This window comes from Argopecten irradians, chromosome 2 (genome assembly GCF_041381155.1).
Source record: "Argopecten irradians isolate NY chromosome 2, Ai_NY, whole genome shotgun sequence".
NCBI classification, from domain to species: domain Eukaryota; kingdom Metazoa; phylum Mollusca; class Bivalvia; order Pectinida; family Pectinidae; genus Argopecten; species Argopecten irradians.
This window is the reverse complement of record NC_091135.1, coordinates 49956387-49971896: the sequence shown is the minus strand read 5'-3', so window position 1 is coordinate 49971896 and position 15510 is coordinate 49956387. Positions and strand designations below refer to the sequence as shown.

At 34.2% G+C, this 15510-nt stretch overlaps 1 protein-coding gene across 1 annotated transcript in view; it reads right to left on the bottom strand.

Annotated features, from left to right (window-relative positions):
* Positions 1–15510, bottom strand: part of LOC138315818 (low-density lipoprotein receptor-related protein 5-like) — a 130995-nt gene that overhangs the window by 94323 nt on the left and 21162 nt on the right. Inside the window, exon 2 of the mRNA XM_069257106.1 lies at positions 12304–12386. Coding sequence (XP_069113207.1) covers positions 12304–12386 — 83 coding nt within the window. The remainder of the gene's footprint in view (positions 1–12303; positions 12387–15510) is intronic.

Genomic DNA, 15510 nt, shown 5'->3' with positions numbered 1-15510 from the left:
GTTTTTTTTTTAATTTTCATATTGTCCTTTAGATCATATAAAATATTACTTTATCAAATTGACAGCTGATCAATAACTATCATCTGTCCTTTTATCTTTGAACTGAAGCATACAGGGCAGAAAACTATGATAATAGACAATATATCACAGAATAACTTATCACTCACATTTCCTTGTGAGGAGTGTTCTCCCTTTGTGGAACTCTCCATGTGGTGTATCAGAGTTGATGAACTTACAGAATTAGAACACATCAAGTACTATGGATACCACTCTGTCTAGACACATATCTATAGACATTGTTATATAAATCTGTGTCTGTTGAAGTGGCATATCGATCCCCTACTGTCTATAGCATCAATAACACAAGTGGGTTATTACAGATGTGCTTGTCCTGTTAAAACTTTGCAGCAAATACAAATAATGTGAATTCACTGAAGCAAACTGTCAACATGTAGTAGGATACCTCTACTTGTAGTCCTACTGTCCAACATATTGTCATTGTTACATGTGACCTTACAGACAGGTATCTGATGGTGTCACAACGGACATGCTCAATATTCTAAAGCATTTTGTAAGATATTTTGTGAAGTATTTTAATATGTCATTAGCATAAAACGTAGAATGTTATATTCTTCCTTAATTATGATTCCATTACATTAATTAACTGAATGATTAATGTGTATTATAATATAGATTAAATGATAATTTCATTCCTCCTTCATCATTATAAAGCTTCCAGTGACAGACCAATAATGACCTTTAGGATCTGGACATGCATGTGCATGACCACATAAGGCTGAAGATTGACTGCTGATTACCATGTGACACACTGTTGTTATATGCATGCCATGTGTTTATGACTGTATGACTGAGCTGGCCATCTCTCCAGCCACTGTATCACACACACCACACTTGTTAGCTTCACTAATTCAAAATTAGAATGTGAAATTACCGCAGAAAAAACATCAGTGCAAAATCTTTTGATAAAAATGTCATTTAACCTCAATTTTGATGCCAAATATTTTTTCTAAAGCTATCTTTATATAAACTCATTGATAACACTAACTGAAGTAAATAAAATTCCTATTTTTCGCACCCATGCATATGTTTATAAAAAAACAACACCTTTTCTATCTTTTAAAAATTCTTCGAAAAAAACGTCTTTGAAAAATATGTTCCAGTAAGATCACAAATCATTGAATTGTGTTCCTGTAAGATAACAAATCTTTGAAATGTGTTCCTGTAAGATCACAAATCATTGAAATGTGTTCCTGTAAGATCACAAATCATTGAAATGTGTTCCTGTAAGATCACAAATCTTTGAAATGTGTTCCTGTAAGATCACAAATCATTGAAATGTGTTCCTGTAAGATCACAAATCATTGAAATGTGTTCCTGTAAGATCATATATCATTGAAATGTGTTCCTCTAAGATCACAAATCTTTGAAATGTGTTCAGTGTAAGATCACAAATCATTGAAATGTGTTCCTCTAAGATCACAAATCATTGAAAGGTGTTCCTGTAAGATCACATCATTCACTTATGATCAAGCTGACAAAGCATTCAGAGAATATCCTGGTCAAGCGCTCCCTACTGACCATGCCCACCACAGATCAGACAAATCTCCCTTATATGTGAACATAAAAACAGGGTCAAAAGTTCAGATCTGGTGCTGTACCTTCTATATCTGTCCTTTACAGGCTACTCCCATCGGACCTAACATCATCTGGGTATGATAGTGACAGGTTTAATATGACAGGTCCTGATCTATAAATGCAGCTGGATTATCTTCTCTATTAGATTTTTCCCTTTTCTATTTCTACAATCATGGATATATAGCCTAAAATTTCTCTAAACATCTTCTTTGTTACATCAAATATAAAGATCTAAATCAAAATAAGAAAAGAATATTTCATAGAATTGAAGTTCAAGATGTTCTATATGTCACCATGCTCTGTTACTGATTTGTCATGAGAATATGCATGTAGACAGAATTATAGCATAGTATAGCCTCCTGAGAAAAAGTACTAGAATATACCTGACTGTATATAGTGTTATTACAATCTTAAACACTTGGAAAATATCAACATCCTAACGTTATTCCTTTTGGGATTTTGTTAAATTTTAATGACTTTTACATTTATCAGACATCAGACATCCAAACTTTAAAAAAAATCCAGATCTTTAGGAAAACATCATGTGCACTAGAATTGTGTGGTAGCTAGCTGAGGTAACGCCTCTAACTCCTTCTTCACATTGCCCCTACTTAACCCCATTCACAACACTACCATACAAAGGGCAATTTTCTCAGCAACATATCACCTCTTTCTGCTGATACAGTGCTGCTCCAACAGTCAGCAAATCTTAATGAGAAAATAAAATCATTGAAAATAAAAATTTGTGTATTTTATCTTAATTAAGTGTATTCATCTTAATTAGAAAGCAGATATTTGTTTAAATGAGGTGCAAATTAGAAGCTTTTAAATTCTGTTTAAAAGAATTAGCAAGGAGTGTTGTTGTTGGAAGGCTCATCCATCAGTTGCCATGGTACTGGATGTACTGCGACTAATTGGCTATAAGGGGACATAACCTTGTGTAGCTGTGGATAGACGTGTCGCTAATAACCTTCTATCTAAGACTGTTTTTTTTTATAAAAATAAAGATACAATAATGTTCAAAATCTACCTCTGGCCGATTCACACAAAATAATAATATTCGAGGTGTCCATCTACATAAATACTCTGAAATGATGAGGATGTTATAGGACACATATTGCACATCTCAATGCCAATATCAATTACCTGAATTTTGATCTGCTTAAGTACCAAAAGAAAATTCCTTGAGAATTAAAGGTGTATTATATATGAGCCTTTTCTGATTTGTTGTACTATAAAGCAACGGGAAGATGTCGCACAACATGTTGCATGTGTTTCCATGCATACGTTGTCATGGCAACAACGACCATAACAACATCAAAGATTAAATCTGGAAAACCATGCTAATAGACACAATTTCCTACCAGTAGCATGATCAACGCTTTCAAATTGAATCCGGTCACGAAAATATTCTGATCTTTATTACTGTGCTTAGCTGACATTCTTGATCACTCTTGTCTCATATTCTGATAAATCTAGGTTAGGTGGAATATACATCACAGTGAATGCCATCACAATGTCAGTAATCGGTTATCTAGCTACCTTCAATAACATCATCCAATGGCACGAATACCCTTTATGTCTATAGCCCAATTCTCAATTGATTTCACTAATGAATATCACAGAAACTTATTCTTGCGGACAAAAAGTATTCCCAATACGATCAATAGCATTATGTCAATATGGTAAAAAACAACAGGTACAAAAATATCACTAGATTCAATATGCAAATTCTAATTTTTGTCAATAATGACTTTGTTTGTAAGTAAAACATAGTGTTCTACCTGTCTGGTATTCCAGGTAAAATTCCGCCGGACTGTGCCTGTATTGTATGTAAATGACATGTGATGAATCATTTGACTCTGTGACACATTTACATACACATAACTTCATCTTTTTATTGATCCTAAAACCTGAATTAGGATATATGTATGAATCACAGAAGGAAATCAATAATGGACACTTTCACAAATCATGGATACGTCAGGGATTTGTAATTTTCTTTAGACATATATAGAAATTTAAAAACATTTTGCTGAAAGTTGCAAAGAATTGATTTTTTTCTTATATTCAAAATATGTTGTCTTTAAACACACATGATCGTTAATAACAAGTGGTTCCTAAACACAGGTTGTTTAGAATTAAATGTGGTCTCTACACACAGATGTTTGACCATTTAGGGCCCTGAGAAAGTGGTACATGCAGATAGATTTTATACAGAGGTGGTCATTAAGGCATAAGTGTGTACATGAGGTCTCTAAACATATAGACCTTTCTAATAACAATGTTCGATTTAACACTCTAAATATCATTTGTCTCTTAATATTGGTCTCATCAGGTATATAGTTTATGGTAAATCAGGATTCGTTTGGTTTAGATGTGTGGTATACAACAGGTGATGCCATAACATAGGGGTGGTACATGGGTTTGGTACATAGGGGTGGTATATAGGTTTGGTACATAGGGGTGGTATATAGGTTTGCTTACATTTCAAACACTATAAAATCTACAACACAGACACATTACCTGTCTACAAGATCATAATGATTGTAATTAATTATTTAGAAATATATTTAAATGTTTCACATTTTCCAGACAGAATTGTTAAATTCGATGACAGAGAGCATGCATTTATATTAGTGGGGAAACACACCCAAAGTAATATACATCCACAACAAGCCATACCCATCTTCATTATATGTCTAAACATCCTCAATTTTCTATAATTCCAACTGAAATGTTGAAATCAATACTATACACCAGTGAGAATAAATCAACTTGCTGATCAATCAGTTTACCCACAGTGGGAAATTATGGGAGAAGATGCATCCTAACGTTATTTGATAAAGGAGCCTTCTCCAACGTATCTACCTTGATTTTATTGGTTGATATATTTATCGAGAATCCTTCATTTGAACTTAAAAAGATTTACATATCAATTTATAAGGGCGATAGGGGATTATCCTGGGTGTTATGTAAAATTTGCACGGGAATAATTTCCCTGAGGATGCCACATAATTGATCTGCGGCTTTGTTATAATGAAGACCGAGATACATTCATCTCTGCTAAAACCAATTTCTAGTCTGGTAAATATTACGTATGTTGATGAAATTATATCACGGAAAGTTCAAAGGCAAAAAAAATCCTGAAATCTTTCCAAGTCTCCGATAATCATATATTTGATACCACCTTGTAACAGGATATGTATCAGTTGGATGGTGCCAGACAACTCTGAAGATAACCATGACAGTATAGAGACCTAGATCGCAATAAGGGCAACAGGAAAAACCTTTATCATTATGCTGGTCAAGCTTTAATTTTATGTTTGTTTTTGTTTGCATTCTAAAATAAGAAATAAAATCTTGAAAGAAAATGTGTCATGATAAATGGCAACAAAATAAGTCTACCTCATGGCTATTCCCCCCCCCCCCAATTTTCTGAACACATCCTAGAAATATTTGCTCTATTGAATTGCTGGATATATAAAGACAGAATAGAGAGCAGTTGGCTGCAGTTGTTTTTATTTTTTTTTCAATCTTTATTAACTTCTCGTTGAGAGATACAAATAATAAATTCACAAAAAATGGAAGTTTGCAGTCATACAGTCCATGAGATTCAATACTTCAAATTAGTTTGGAAACATAAAAGTGGTCATTTGAAGACTTCCTTTTTGCAGAACCTTAAGGTAGACCGTCCCTTCTAGATTCCTCTCAGGGATTTCGTTCATTTTTTGATATTTTGATTTTAGGTATACCCTGATCACAAAAACCGCATAAAAATCATATGTCACGGGGTTAATTTTTCTTCCAGGGTTGCTTAAAGATATGTATTAACGACTTAATATTCCGGATTTTTAAGGATTTTTGAATAAATAATATTTACTCCCTGTAACATCACGTAACATATAAAGAATATGCTCGTGACATCTTCATACCTTCAGTAGGTGATATATAATTCATAACTATATCAAATAAGCTGGGTTTTCCACAATAAAACAAAATATCGTTATTTTAAAAGTAATTCCAGACCCAATTTTAGTGAAAAATTACATCAAAATAGTCATGTTTTCTTTTTTTCTGAAAAAATGATCTCAAGAAAAATCAATTTTTTTAAATTTTTATGAAGATTGACCTATTTGCAATCAGAAAAACCAATAAAAAGTATACCTCACCGAATTATTTTTCAAAATATCACCGATTTGCTTTCTAATACCCCTTAAATTTTGGCCTGAAAACGTTAAAAATACGCGAATCTGTAGCATTTTTCAACGTTTTATGTTATTCATTTACCTTTGTTAATTTTCTATATTTTATTATATTATTGGAGCATACAAAATAACATAAAAATTACATATCTTCATGATTTTATTTATCTATTATTTAAAATATAACAAACCAGTTTCCAAGCTACATGTAGGCCTGACCCCAAGCTTTCAAAAAGAGTCTAATTCATCAGGAAATATTTAAGCTTTTCTGAGAGAAATATTTTGCTCTGTGTGATACTGTATTAAATTGGATTATTTTCCGTAATAGTATCTTTCAAATCATAAGTAAAGATTTTAACAAAAAATAAAATGAAAATATGGTCCAGCAATTTTAATTCCGTACATTGTTTGTCCATTTCCGGACGAAAATTAGTATACCGGTATGTTAGGATTCGTATCTATTGAAGCTCATAACTCGAATGTTTGCATTTAAAACATCGCTAACTTCCTTCAGCATTGATATGTACATAGCATGACGGTCATTCTAATGTACAGTTACAGTAGGCCTAACTGATGCGAAGTTTTTCGTTTTGGGTCCCCAACAATTCGTGTATTCCATGTGATTGTTTAGATATCATTATGATTCTTGGAATTTACTTCATGCATGAATCTTCATAATTTTAGTATATTTACCGATTAGCACACATTTCACACATTTATATTGGTACACGTCAAGTAAACACTCGGAGAGCTGGCAGACGTAATATTCGCGGATATCCGAAGCGAGTTATAATAGGTGGGTACGGAGAAATAAAATATGTTTGCCGGGATCCGGAAAGCGACGTTACAAACGTATGACGTCACAGAAGGGACAGTCTACGTTAATTGACATTGACTTTGACTATATTGCTATTACTTTTATCTATCAAAAAAACTCATCTTTACATAAGTTACAAAAACACCTATTTTCATTGACATAAAAAATAAATATGATCTAAACTTTTATAATCTCGTGGTCAGGTGACCCAGTGCATTGTTGGTGAGAATTATTAAAGCCCATGGCAGTTACAAGGAACGAACATTAAACGCATACAGATAAGGTAAATGTGGAAACTAAAAACTGATATTCTCAATGATATTTCATAACATTTTAGTAAAAATCCAGCTTAGGTCATTATCTCCTATGATTATCAGGGCGGGGGGAGGGGTTACTGTAGAACATTACTATAAAGGGAGACAACTCCATCAACTCCAGACAACAACATGCTTTGGTTGGTTGGTTAATTGGGCTTAACATGCTATTAACAGCTATGGTCATTTTAAGTCCACCTAACTGTACAAATTGTGTGAATGTTGTCTCCTTGTGATAGTCCACCTTACTGTACAATGTGTGTGAATGTTGTCTCCTTGTGATAGTCCACCTTACTGTACACTGTGTGTGAATGTTGTCTTCTTGTGATAGTCCACCTTACTGTACAATATGTGAATGTTGTCTACTTGCGATAGTCCACCTTACTGTACAATGTGTGTGAATGTTGTCTCCTTGTGATAGTCCACCTTACTGTACACTGTGTGTGAATGTTGTCTTCTTGTGAAAGTCCACCTAACCACCTAACTGTACAATGAGTGTGAATGTTGTCTCCTTGTGATAGTCCACCTTACTGTACAATGTGTGTGAATGTTGTCTCCTTGTGATAGTCCACCTTACTGTACAATGTGTGTGAATGTTGTCTTCTTGTGATTGTCCACCTTACTGTACAATGTGTGTGAATGTTGTCTTCTTGTGATTGTCCACCTTACTGTACAATGTGTGTGAATGTTGTCTCCTTGTGATAGTCCACCTTACTGTACAATGTGTGTGAATGTTGTCTCCTTGTGATAGTCCACCTTACTGTACAATGTGTGTGAATGTTGTCTTCTTGTGATTGTCCACCTTACTGTACAATGTGTGTGAATGTTGTCTCCTTGTGATAGTCCACCTTACTGTACAATGTGTGTGAATGTTGTCTCCTTGTGATAGTCCACCTTACTGTACAATGTGTGTGAATGTTGTCTCCTTGTGATAGTCCACCTTACTGTACAATGTGTGTGAATGTTGTCTCCTTGTGATAGTCCACCTTACTGTACACTGTGTGTGAATGTTGTCTTCTTGTGAAAGTCCACCTAACCACCTAACTGTACAATGAGTGTGAATGTTGTCTCCTTGTGATAGTCCACCTTACTGTACAATGTGTGTGAATGTTGTCTCCTTGTGATAGTCCACCTTACTGTACAATGTGTGTGAATGTTGTCTTCTTGTGATTGTCCACCTTACTGTACAATGTGTGTGAATGTTGTCTCCTTGTGATAGTCCACCTTACTGTCCACTGTGTGTGAATGTTGTCTTCTTGTGAAAGTCCACCTAACCACCTAACTGTACAATGAGTGTGAATGTTGTCTTCTTGTGATAGTCCACCTTACTGTACAATGTGTGCGAATGTTGTCTCCTTGTGATAGTCCACCTTACTGTACAATGTGTGTGAATGTTGTCTCCTTGTGATAGTCCACCTTACTGTACACTGTGTGTGAATGTTGTCTTCTTGTGAAAGTCCACCTAACCACCTAACTGTACTCTCCTTGTGATAGTCCACCTTACTGTACAATGTGTGTGAATGTTGATGTTGTCTCCTTGTGATAGTCCACCTTACTGTACAATGTGTGTGAATGTTGTCTCCTTGTGATAGTCCACCTTACTGTACAATGTGTGTGAATGTTGTCTCCTTGTGATAGTCCACCTTACTGTACAATGTGTGTGAATGTTGTCTCCTTGTGATAGTCCACCTTACTGTACAATGAGTGTGAATGTTGTCTCCTTGTGATAGTCCACCTTACTGTACAATGTGTGAATGTTGTCTACTTGCGATAGTCCACCTTACTGTACAATGTGTGTGAATGTATGTTTGGAGACAGCAGTATAATTATGTTGTGTCTCCTTGTGATAGTAAATCCCTTTCCATCTTTATAGTGCCAAACAGGAGTAGAAACTACACCACTTTTACAGACTATGTTGTGTCTCGGCCAGGGGACAGAACCCAGAGCCTATGTCACAAGGGTGAATACTTAACAAAATGAAAGTTGTGAGTCTGTTTCTAAGGAGACATTGGGAAGTAAAAAGTCAGATCAGAAGTAACAAATAAGATACTAAATTTAGCAACTTTTACCATAATGACATACACTTTAGTCGTTTTTTTGTTTTGTTTTTTGTTGAAATTCTTTTAATACTCGGCCATAAAATCCCTAGCTGTAGTGAAAGAAAACTGTATTCTGAGCTTTGGATGAAGTCCATGTACTATAATGAATGTCAGGAACATATCAATCAATTCCAGGTCACTCAAGTGTTTTACTGTTTCACAATTCTACTGCAAAATCATGGTAATCGTCCTACATCGGGGACAGCTTCGTTTGTTGGCTTCATACAGAAATGAGACATTAGGGCGACATCAATGCTAGAGCTTACTCATCCCAATCGTAATCAACATTTCAACTGAAATGGCTTCTACACCACTGAAAAACATCTGTCATTTCTAAATAAAAAACAATTTCACAGAAAAACATTAATCCAGTCTCCAATTGTGTAATGTCAATGGACTTCACTTTACATATTTTGATATTTTTTGTTGACAAAGAGAATGTGGGAAAATGTCCTGTAACCTACTGTACTGATATATAAACTTTACTTGTTAGATCCAAATATTATATAATATGAACAGGTAGAGTTAAAGAATGGGAGTGCAGTACTTATAAAGAGAAACTTAACATATTAGTTTAATTTTGATAATAAACAGAAAAGGGAAAGCCAATGTAGGCAGCAGAATTCCATATTGAACAAGTCTAACCATTGTATGTTAAGACTAGGAAAAAGATGATTTTTAATCAAAATGGAAGTTTTCATGAAACTTAACATTATGGACAAGCTACCTTGAGGAAAGTATCTGTAATGTATAATAATGTAATGTATAATAATGTAATGTATCTATAATGAGATCGGAATTCAATACCTTATAGACAAGAATTCAATACCTTATAGACAAGAATTCAATACCTTATAGACAAGAATTCAATACCTTATAGACAAGAATTCAATACCTTATACACAAGAATTTAATACCTTATACACAAGAATTCAATACCTTATAGACAAGAATTCAATACCTTATACACAAGAATTCAATACCTTATAGACAAGAATTCAATACCTTATACACAAGAATTCAATACCTTATAGACAAGAATTCAATACCTTATACACAAGAATTCAATACCTTATACACAAGAATTCAATACCTTATACATAAGAATTCAATACCTTATAGACAGGAAAGAAAGACACCAGTATTTTCATCAGACTTCTATGAGATAAAGTTAAGAAAATTAAAAAAAATAATGTATACATATGTATTGTTCTTTGTAAAATGTTAGTTTTATTAAATATCTATTAATAAAAAACAATTACCAGGTAAAAAGTAGAGGCGGTAATTAATCTTTTTACAAAATAAACAGTATTTAATGACACAGGTATCAATTAAAGTTGAAGTAAAGAAAAACTTTGTGTACTCCATATTTAATTAAAAATACTTTTTGCCAGGAATATTTAGTGTAAATATACACCTCACATGGATTAGTTTTTAACCCCACCCCCCTAGATGACTATATCAATCAATATTTATGAGAAGATAATCACACACATGGTTTAGTGTTTTACCATGGAGATCTCACCTCTATGTGACCTCTACGTGGCCTTTAACATTCTCTGGTATCTTATAAGCACACAGATTATAATTATAGCAGGCTGAGGAAGGGTCATAACTTCCTTATAATTAATATACCACAGCCTCATTCAATCCTGATATCAGAGGGATACAGCCGGATTGCATGGCCTAGCTCAAAAAAAACAACAAAAAAAACATGCTTGATTTGTGGCCACTGTAATTATCAATTTAATTACCTTTTTTTAATCTATCCATAATTATTATGTGATTAACCTAGTGGTTCATTCCAGGAGCAAATCATGTAGACAATGGCTCAGCTTTTATAATGACTCTGGCTAATAACAAGCATTATTAACAGACCTGCAATATTGGTGACCCATTTACAGTTTCAGGCTTATTGTCGTACACAAACAAAGTGCTTATTGGAGGAGCATTCGGGAAACTCTAGCAGCTAATGGATGCAGGCTTTAATTCTAGACATCAGACTTATTCTTATATATCTAATGAATGGTGAGCATATTGAAACTACGTATACAGCAGATCTTTGTAATGCTTATTACATATATAAACTTTTTGTCATATATAGGGAGGGAAACATTCAGAGAACTCTTGTAGATAATGAATGAGCTGACATATTTATGCATGCCCTTATTGCCAAGCATGAACTTATTGTCAAACAAAGAACTATGTGCTGGATAATGTCTATATTACATCCTTTGTTTCATAGTTCTAAAGAACGGTCTATTACCAAGCATTGGTTCATTGTTGATAAAACTTGATATTCCTTTACAATATGTCACTTAGATCCCAACAGTGCCTCTGGTGGGATAAACGTTTTAGCCTTTAGAACGGCTCTACGTGACCTTGGGGACATGTTTATGCCGTTGACATCCATTTGACTTCCCTATGCCGACACAATACGACGCCATGCACAGTGTATCACCAATCAAGTCGTATCACTGTAGCACTAAATCCAATTCCGCACCCACACAAACTGCATCCCTATGGGATTTGTCCCCACATTTGATAGATCTGATAGAACACTTTAATTGAATGAACTCCAGAAACATTTCCAATAGACCCCACAACTCTTTAGTATATATAATCATGCAGATTGAAGAGAAATCTTAATTTCCTTTTAATTGTTTTAAATTTATTTCTATTTATAGAAACCATCTCCTCCTGGCCTTGATTCAATAACTGTCTGTAGACTAACTCTGCTTATTCATCCTATAAACAAATTTCTCTAATGAGATACATTTTCAAATCTGTCTTCTGTTTAAGTGAAGGATAAAATATTTATACCATATTTCTCCTCAAATATTTATACCATATATCTCCTCAAATATTTATACTGTATTTCTCCTACAAATCAGGAGGAAGACTAACTTTTACAACTCACTCAAACATGATGACAACCAGTAGTATTATATAGGGTGGTTCCCCATGCTAATGGCTACAGAAAAACTAGTTACGTTGTATAGATACATTACTTATGGAAGTGTTGTGACAATTGCTGTTGTAAGAGACAAGTGATGAGACAATTGTTGTTGTAGGAGATAAGTGATGTGACAATTGCTGTTAAGAGACCAGTGATGTGACAACTGCTGTTGTAAGAGACAAGTGATGAGACAACTGCTGTTGTAAGAGACAAGTGATGTGATCAGGATTGAAATTAAGAAATAATTCCTTACCTTTGTGTAGACAACACCAACGGCTTTAGATCGAGAATCAAACTTAAGGATGCTTGTTCCGTTACTGATGAAGAAAACAGCACCTGTAATAAAACAAAACACAATGAATTCTGGCATTGTATAGTGGTAAATACCGTTACACATTGACTAGTCTGGCTTATAGGTTTGGCTTATTCTCGGGCATTTATTTAAGCATTGAATGTCTTTCAGATGGCATTCATAGCCAATTTAAACGCCAACCAGACAAAGGCAAATTCCATGAAGCGCGCTAGCAGTTTTAAACTTTTGATATTTACCAACTGTTGTAAAGTTTTTATTCGCAAAGTTATGAAACAATTAAATTGAAAATTCATTTTTAATGTGTACACGTTTAAAATAGCTCGGAAGTATCCGAACTGTTCTGATCTATTCAGATTTGTACGGGTATTGCCATTATTGACCACGTGATACAGCTCGGAAGGTTTCTATCTATACGGGTATCGCCGATGTTGGTCAGGTGATGCAACTCGGTTTTCCAATATTACCGGAAGTTTGAAACATAGGGTTGACTGTTATTTCAAAACATGTGATATTTCATGTGACATTTACTGCTATGTCAATAGTATATTGGTGCTTTCATGGATCTTAATCATCATATATAAGCATCAATATTCACACTTTGTATGTTTTATGAGAGTTTATGATGGTGCAATTACAAGAAATACAACTGTAATAATTTTCTTCCCTTTTTTTCTCTCATCCTTATACTATTTCCAAACATTCATAAATCTTTGACGAATGAAGGTATACCATAAAACTTGGTGTATATTAAAGTTTGGAGAGAATCCCCATCCAGGTAACAATGCCATAAGAATCACAGCATTAATGGTACATTAGCCAAAATATAACCAATAGACTATATGTCGAGAGGGCAACATTACTGTAAAGTCACACTTTTGAAATAATTACAGGATATTCTATCTGACATCCAGGAAGCTATTTTTTTTCTAAATCTTGCAGAATTCAGTTTATTTCTGACAGGGAAGACATTAGTTTGATTCCCCTTTTCAACTTTTAAGATTTTACTCATAAGATAACCAAATTTCAGCTCAGATTCTATCACAAAAAAAAAATGTTTTAATGTATCATATTTTGCTAGGTTAGTCAAACAATCTAACGTATATTAGATTTGTATAATTCTGTTTCATAACTAATTCTCTACAATACAGTCCCAAATGCCTAAAAATCTTATTTGAATTAGATTGTGACACAGACATTTTTTTAGTTTACTCTATTATAAAGCCATGCTTGGAAATAAGCCCATCTAATTGTTCAAGATAAGTGGAATAACCAACTCACTCTCTGTAAATCTTCAGTTAACGAGAGTTCCAAGGCCCTTAAAGGTTACTTGACAATAACTTGTATTACCGTCTATATGGGCCAACACATGACCTTTTAGAGACCTTATATAGAGATATATCATTAACATTTTAGACTGGCCCCCTACCAAAGTTTCATTGAGTTAAGTGAACATTAAGTCTTCTCAAGTTATTGTGTTCACAAAGTCCACTCAATAAAATTATTATCAAAAAGGGCGATAACTCTGTGAGCTTGTGTCAATAAATTCCAATTTTCTTAAACTCCTTGAATCTTACTAATGATAGTCTGCATACAAAGTTTTATAAATTATAAAGCTTTGTGAATATTTACTTTATAGTGTTCTCAAGGAAAGATAAACTGCAGACAACGCAAAATGCTGGACATCATATTGTATAATCATAATAGGTCACCATTGGCCTCAAACTGCTTTACACAGACAAATGTGGTAGCTTCATTCTGTTTTTTATCACAGAAATTCTCAGGTGAAATTCTTCAGATTGGAGAATTTAAACTGAATAAGCATAACCTATCTTCACTCTATGTACCTATACCAAAGACATATCATCAAGTTTTGTAATTAAATTGTGTAGGTTTTGTAGATGTATTTATAGTAAAAACCTTATAGCTAGACTCCAGCAGCAGTAACCACAGTCTATCACAGTGTTAAATATCCTGTGTTTGTGAAGCTCTGAAACCTTTTACTAACTGTAATGAATGTCTGTAGTCAGTTTCAGCAGAATGTGCCATTCACAATGAATCAACTATCAGCTGGGTTTACCACTAAATACTATACCCCCTCTATCACACCAATCACATGTTACCAGCTAGAAATTTGATACTGCCTCCATTTCATATGCTTGTAGATGAGAATTCATATAGATTATAATATTACATTTGAGCTAGTTTTACGATTTATTAACAGTTTACAGTACATGGATACTGGATAGTTATCCTGGGTATTTATGGATGGCTACTCTCCACAATGACCTGGGATGTTATCATTAGGATTCCCTATTACACCACCAGCACATTATCCTAATGTAACTTGGATGTTGGGGTAATGAAGACCTTCAGCAGATTAGGGAGGCCTCACAGATCCCTCAGGGTCCACATGTATCAGTCCATGGCGATAAATTATTTCATTAAAAGTTGATTGTAAAATCAGTCCGGAATCACCCAAAGGGGATAAGGTTTATGTCTTGTTGGGTGTCAGACTACTCAGGTTAATTTAATTAATGTGTTTAGATTAGTAACAGATTAAACATGTGTAATCTCTAATAGAGTGTTGATCTGGCCAATATGTTGTATACCAGAAGGTATCATAATAGACAGGTTAATTAATACTAATCGGTCCTATACTAAAGAGCATCAGATAACACAGGTAAATTGTGTCAGATTTCACAGGTAAATCTGGCTATTATAATTATGTTGTGTCCCACAGGAACCCAGATTATTCAGATTGTAAGTTTTAATGTTGTGATTCATAATGCGTCAAATTACACAGGTAGTGAGGCACATTCTACCAATGCCCTTTAGGGTGTCAGATTACACAGGTTTCTCTGAAACATGTTTTTGTATGATGCAGTGTGTCACAATAGACAGGTTGAACTGCATGGCCAATATATCCTGATTTTTAACTAGATGGGTTGTTTTAATCAGAGCATTATGTCTGTTAGGATGTCGTATTAGACAGGTTACAGTGACACGTATAGATACCAGGGTGGGGTGGTAAATGACCAGCTGTTTCCATGTACTAACAAGGCACCACAAAATGGTGAGAGCAATTACTGTTGAAATTCAAACCATTGAGTCTGGCAAGAACTTGTAATTCTACCGAAAAGTTTCTGC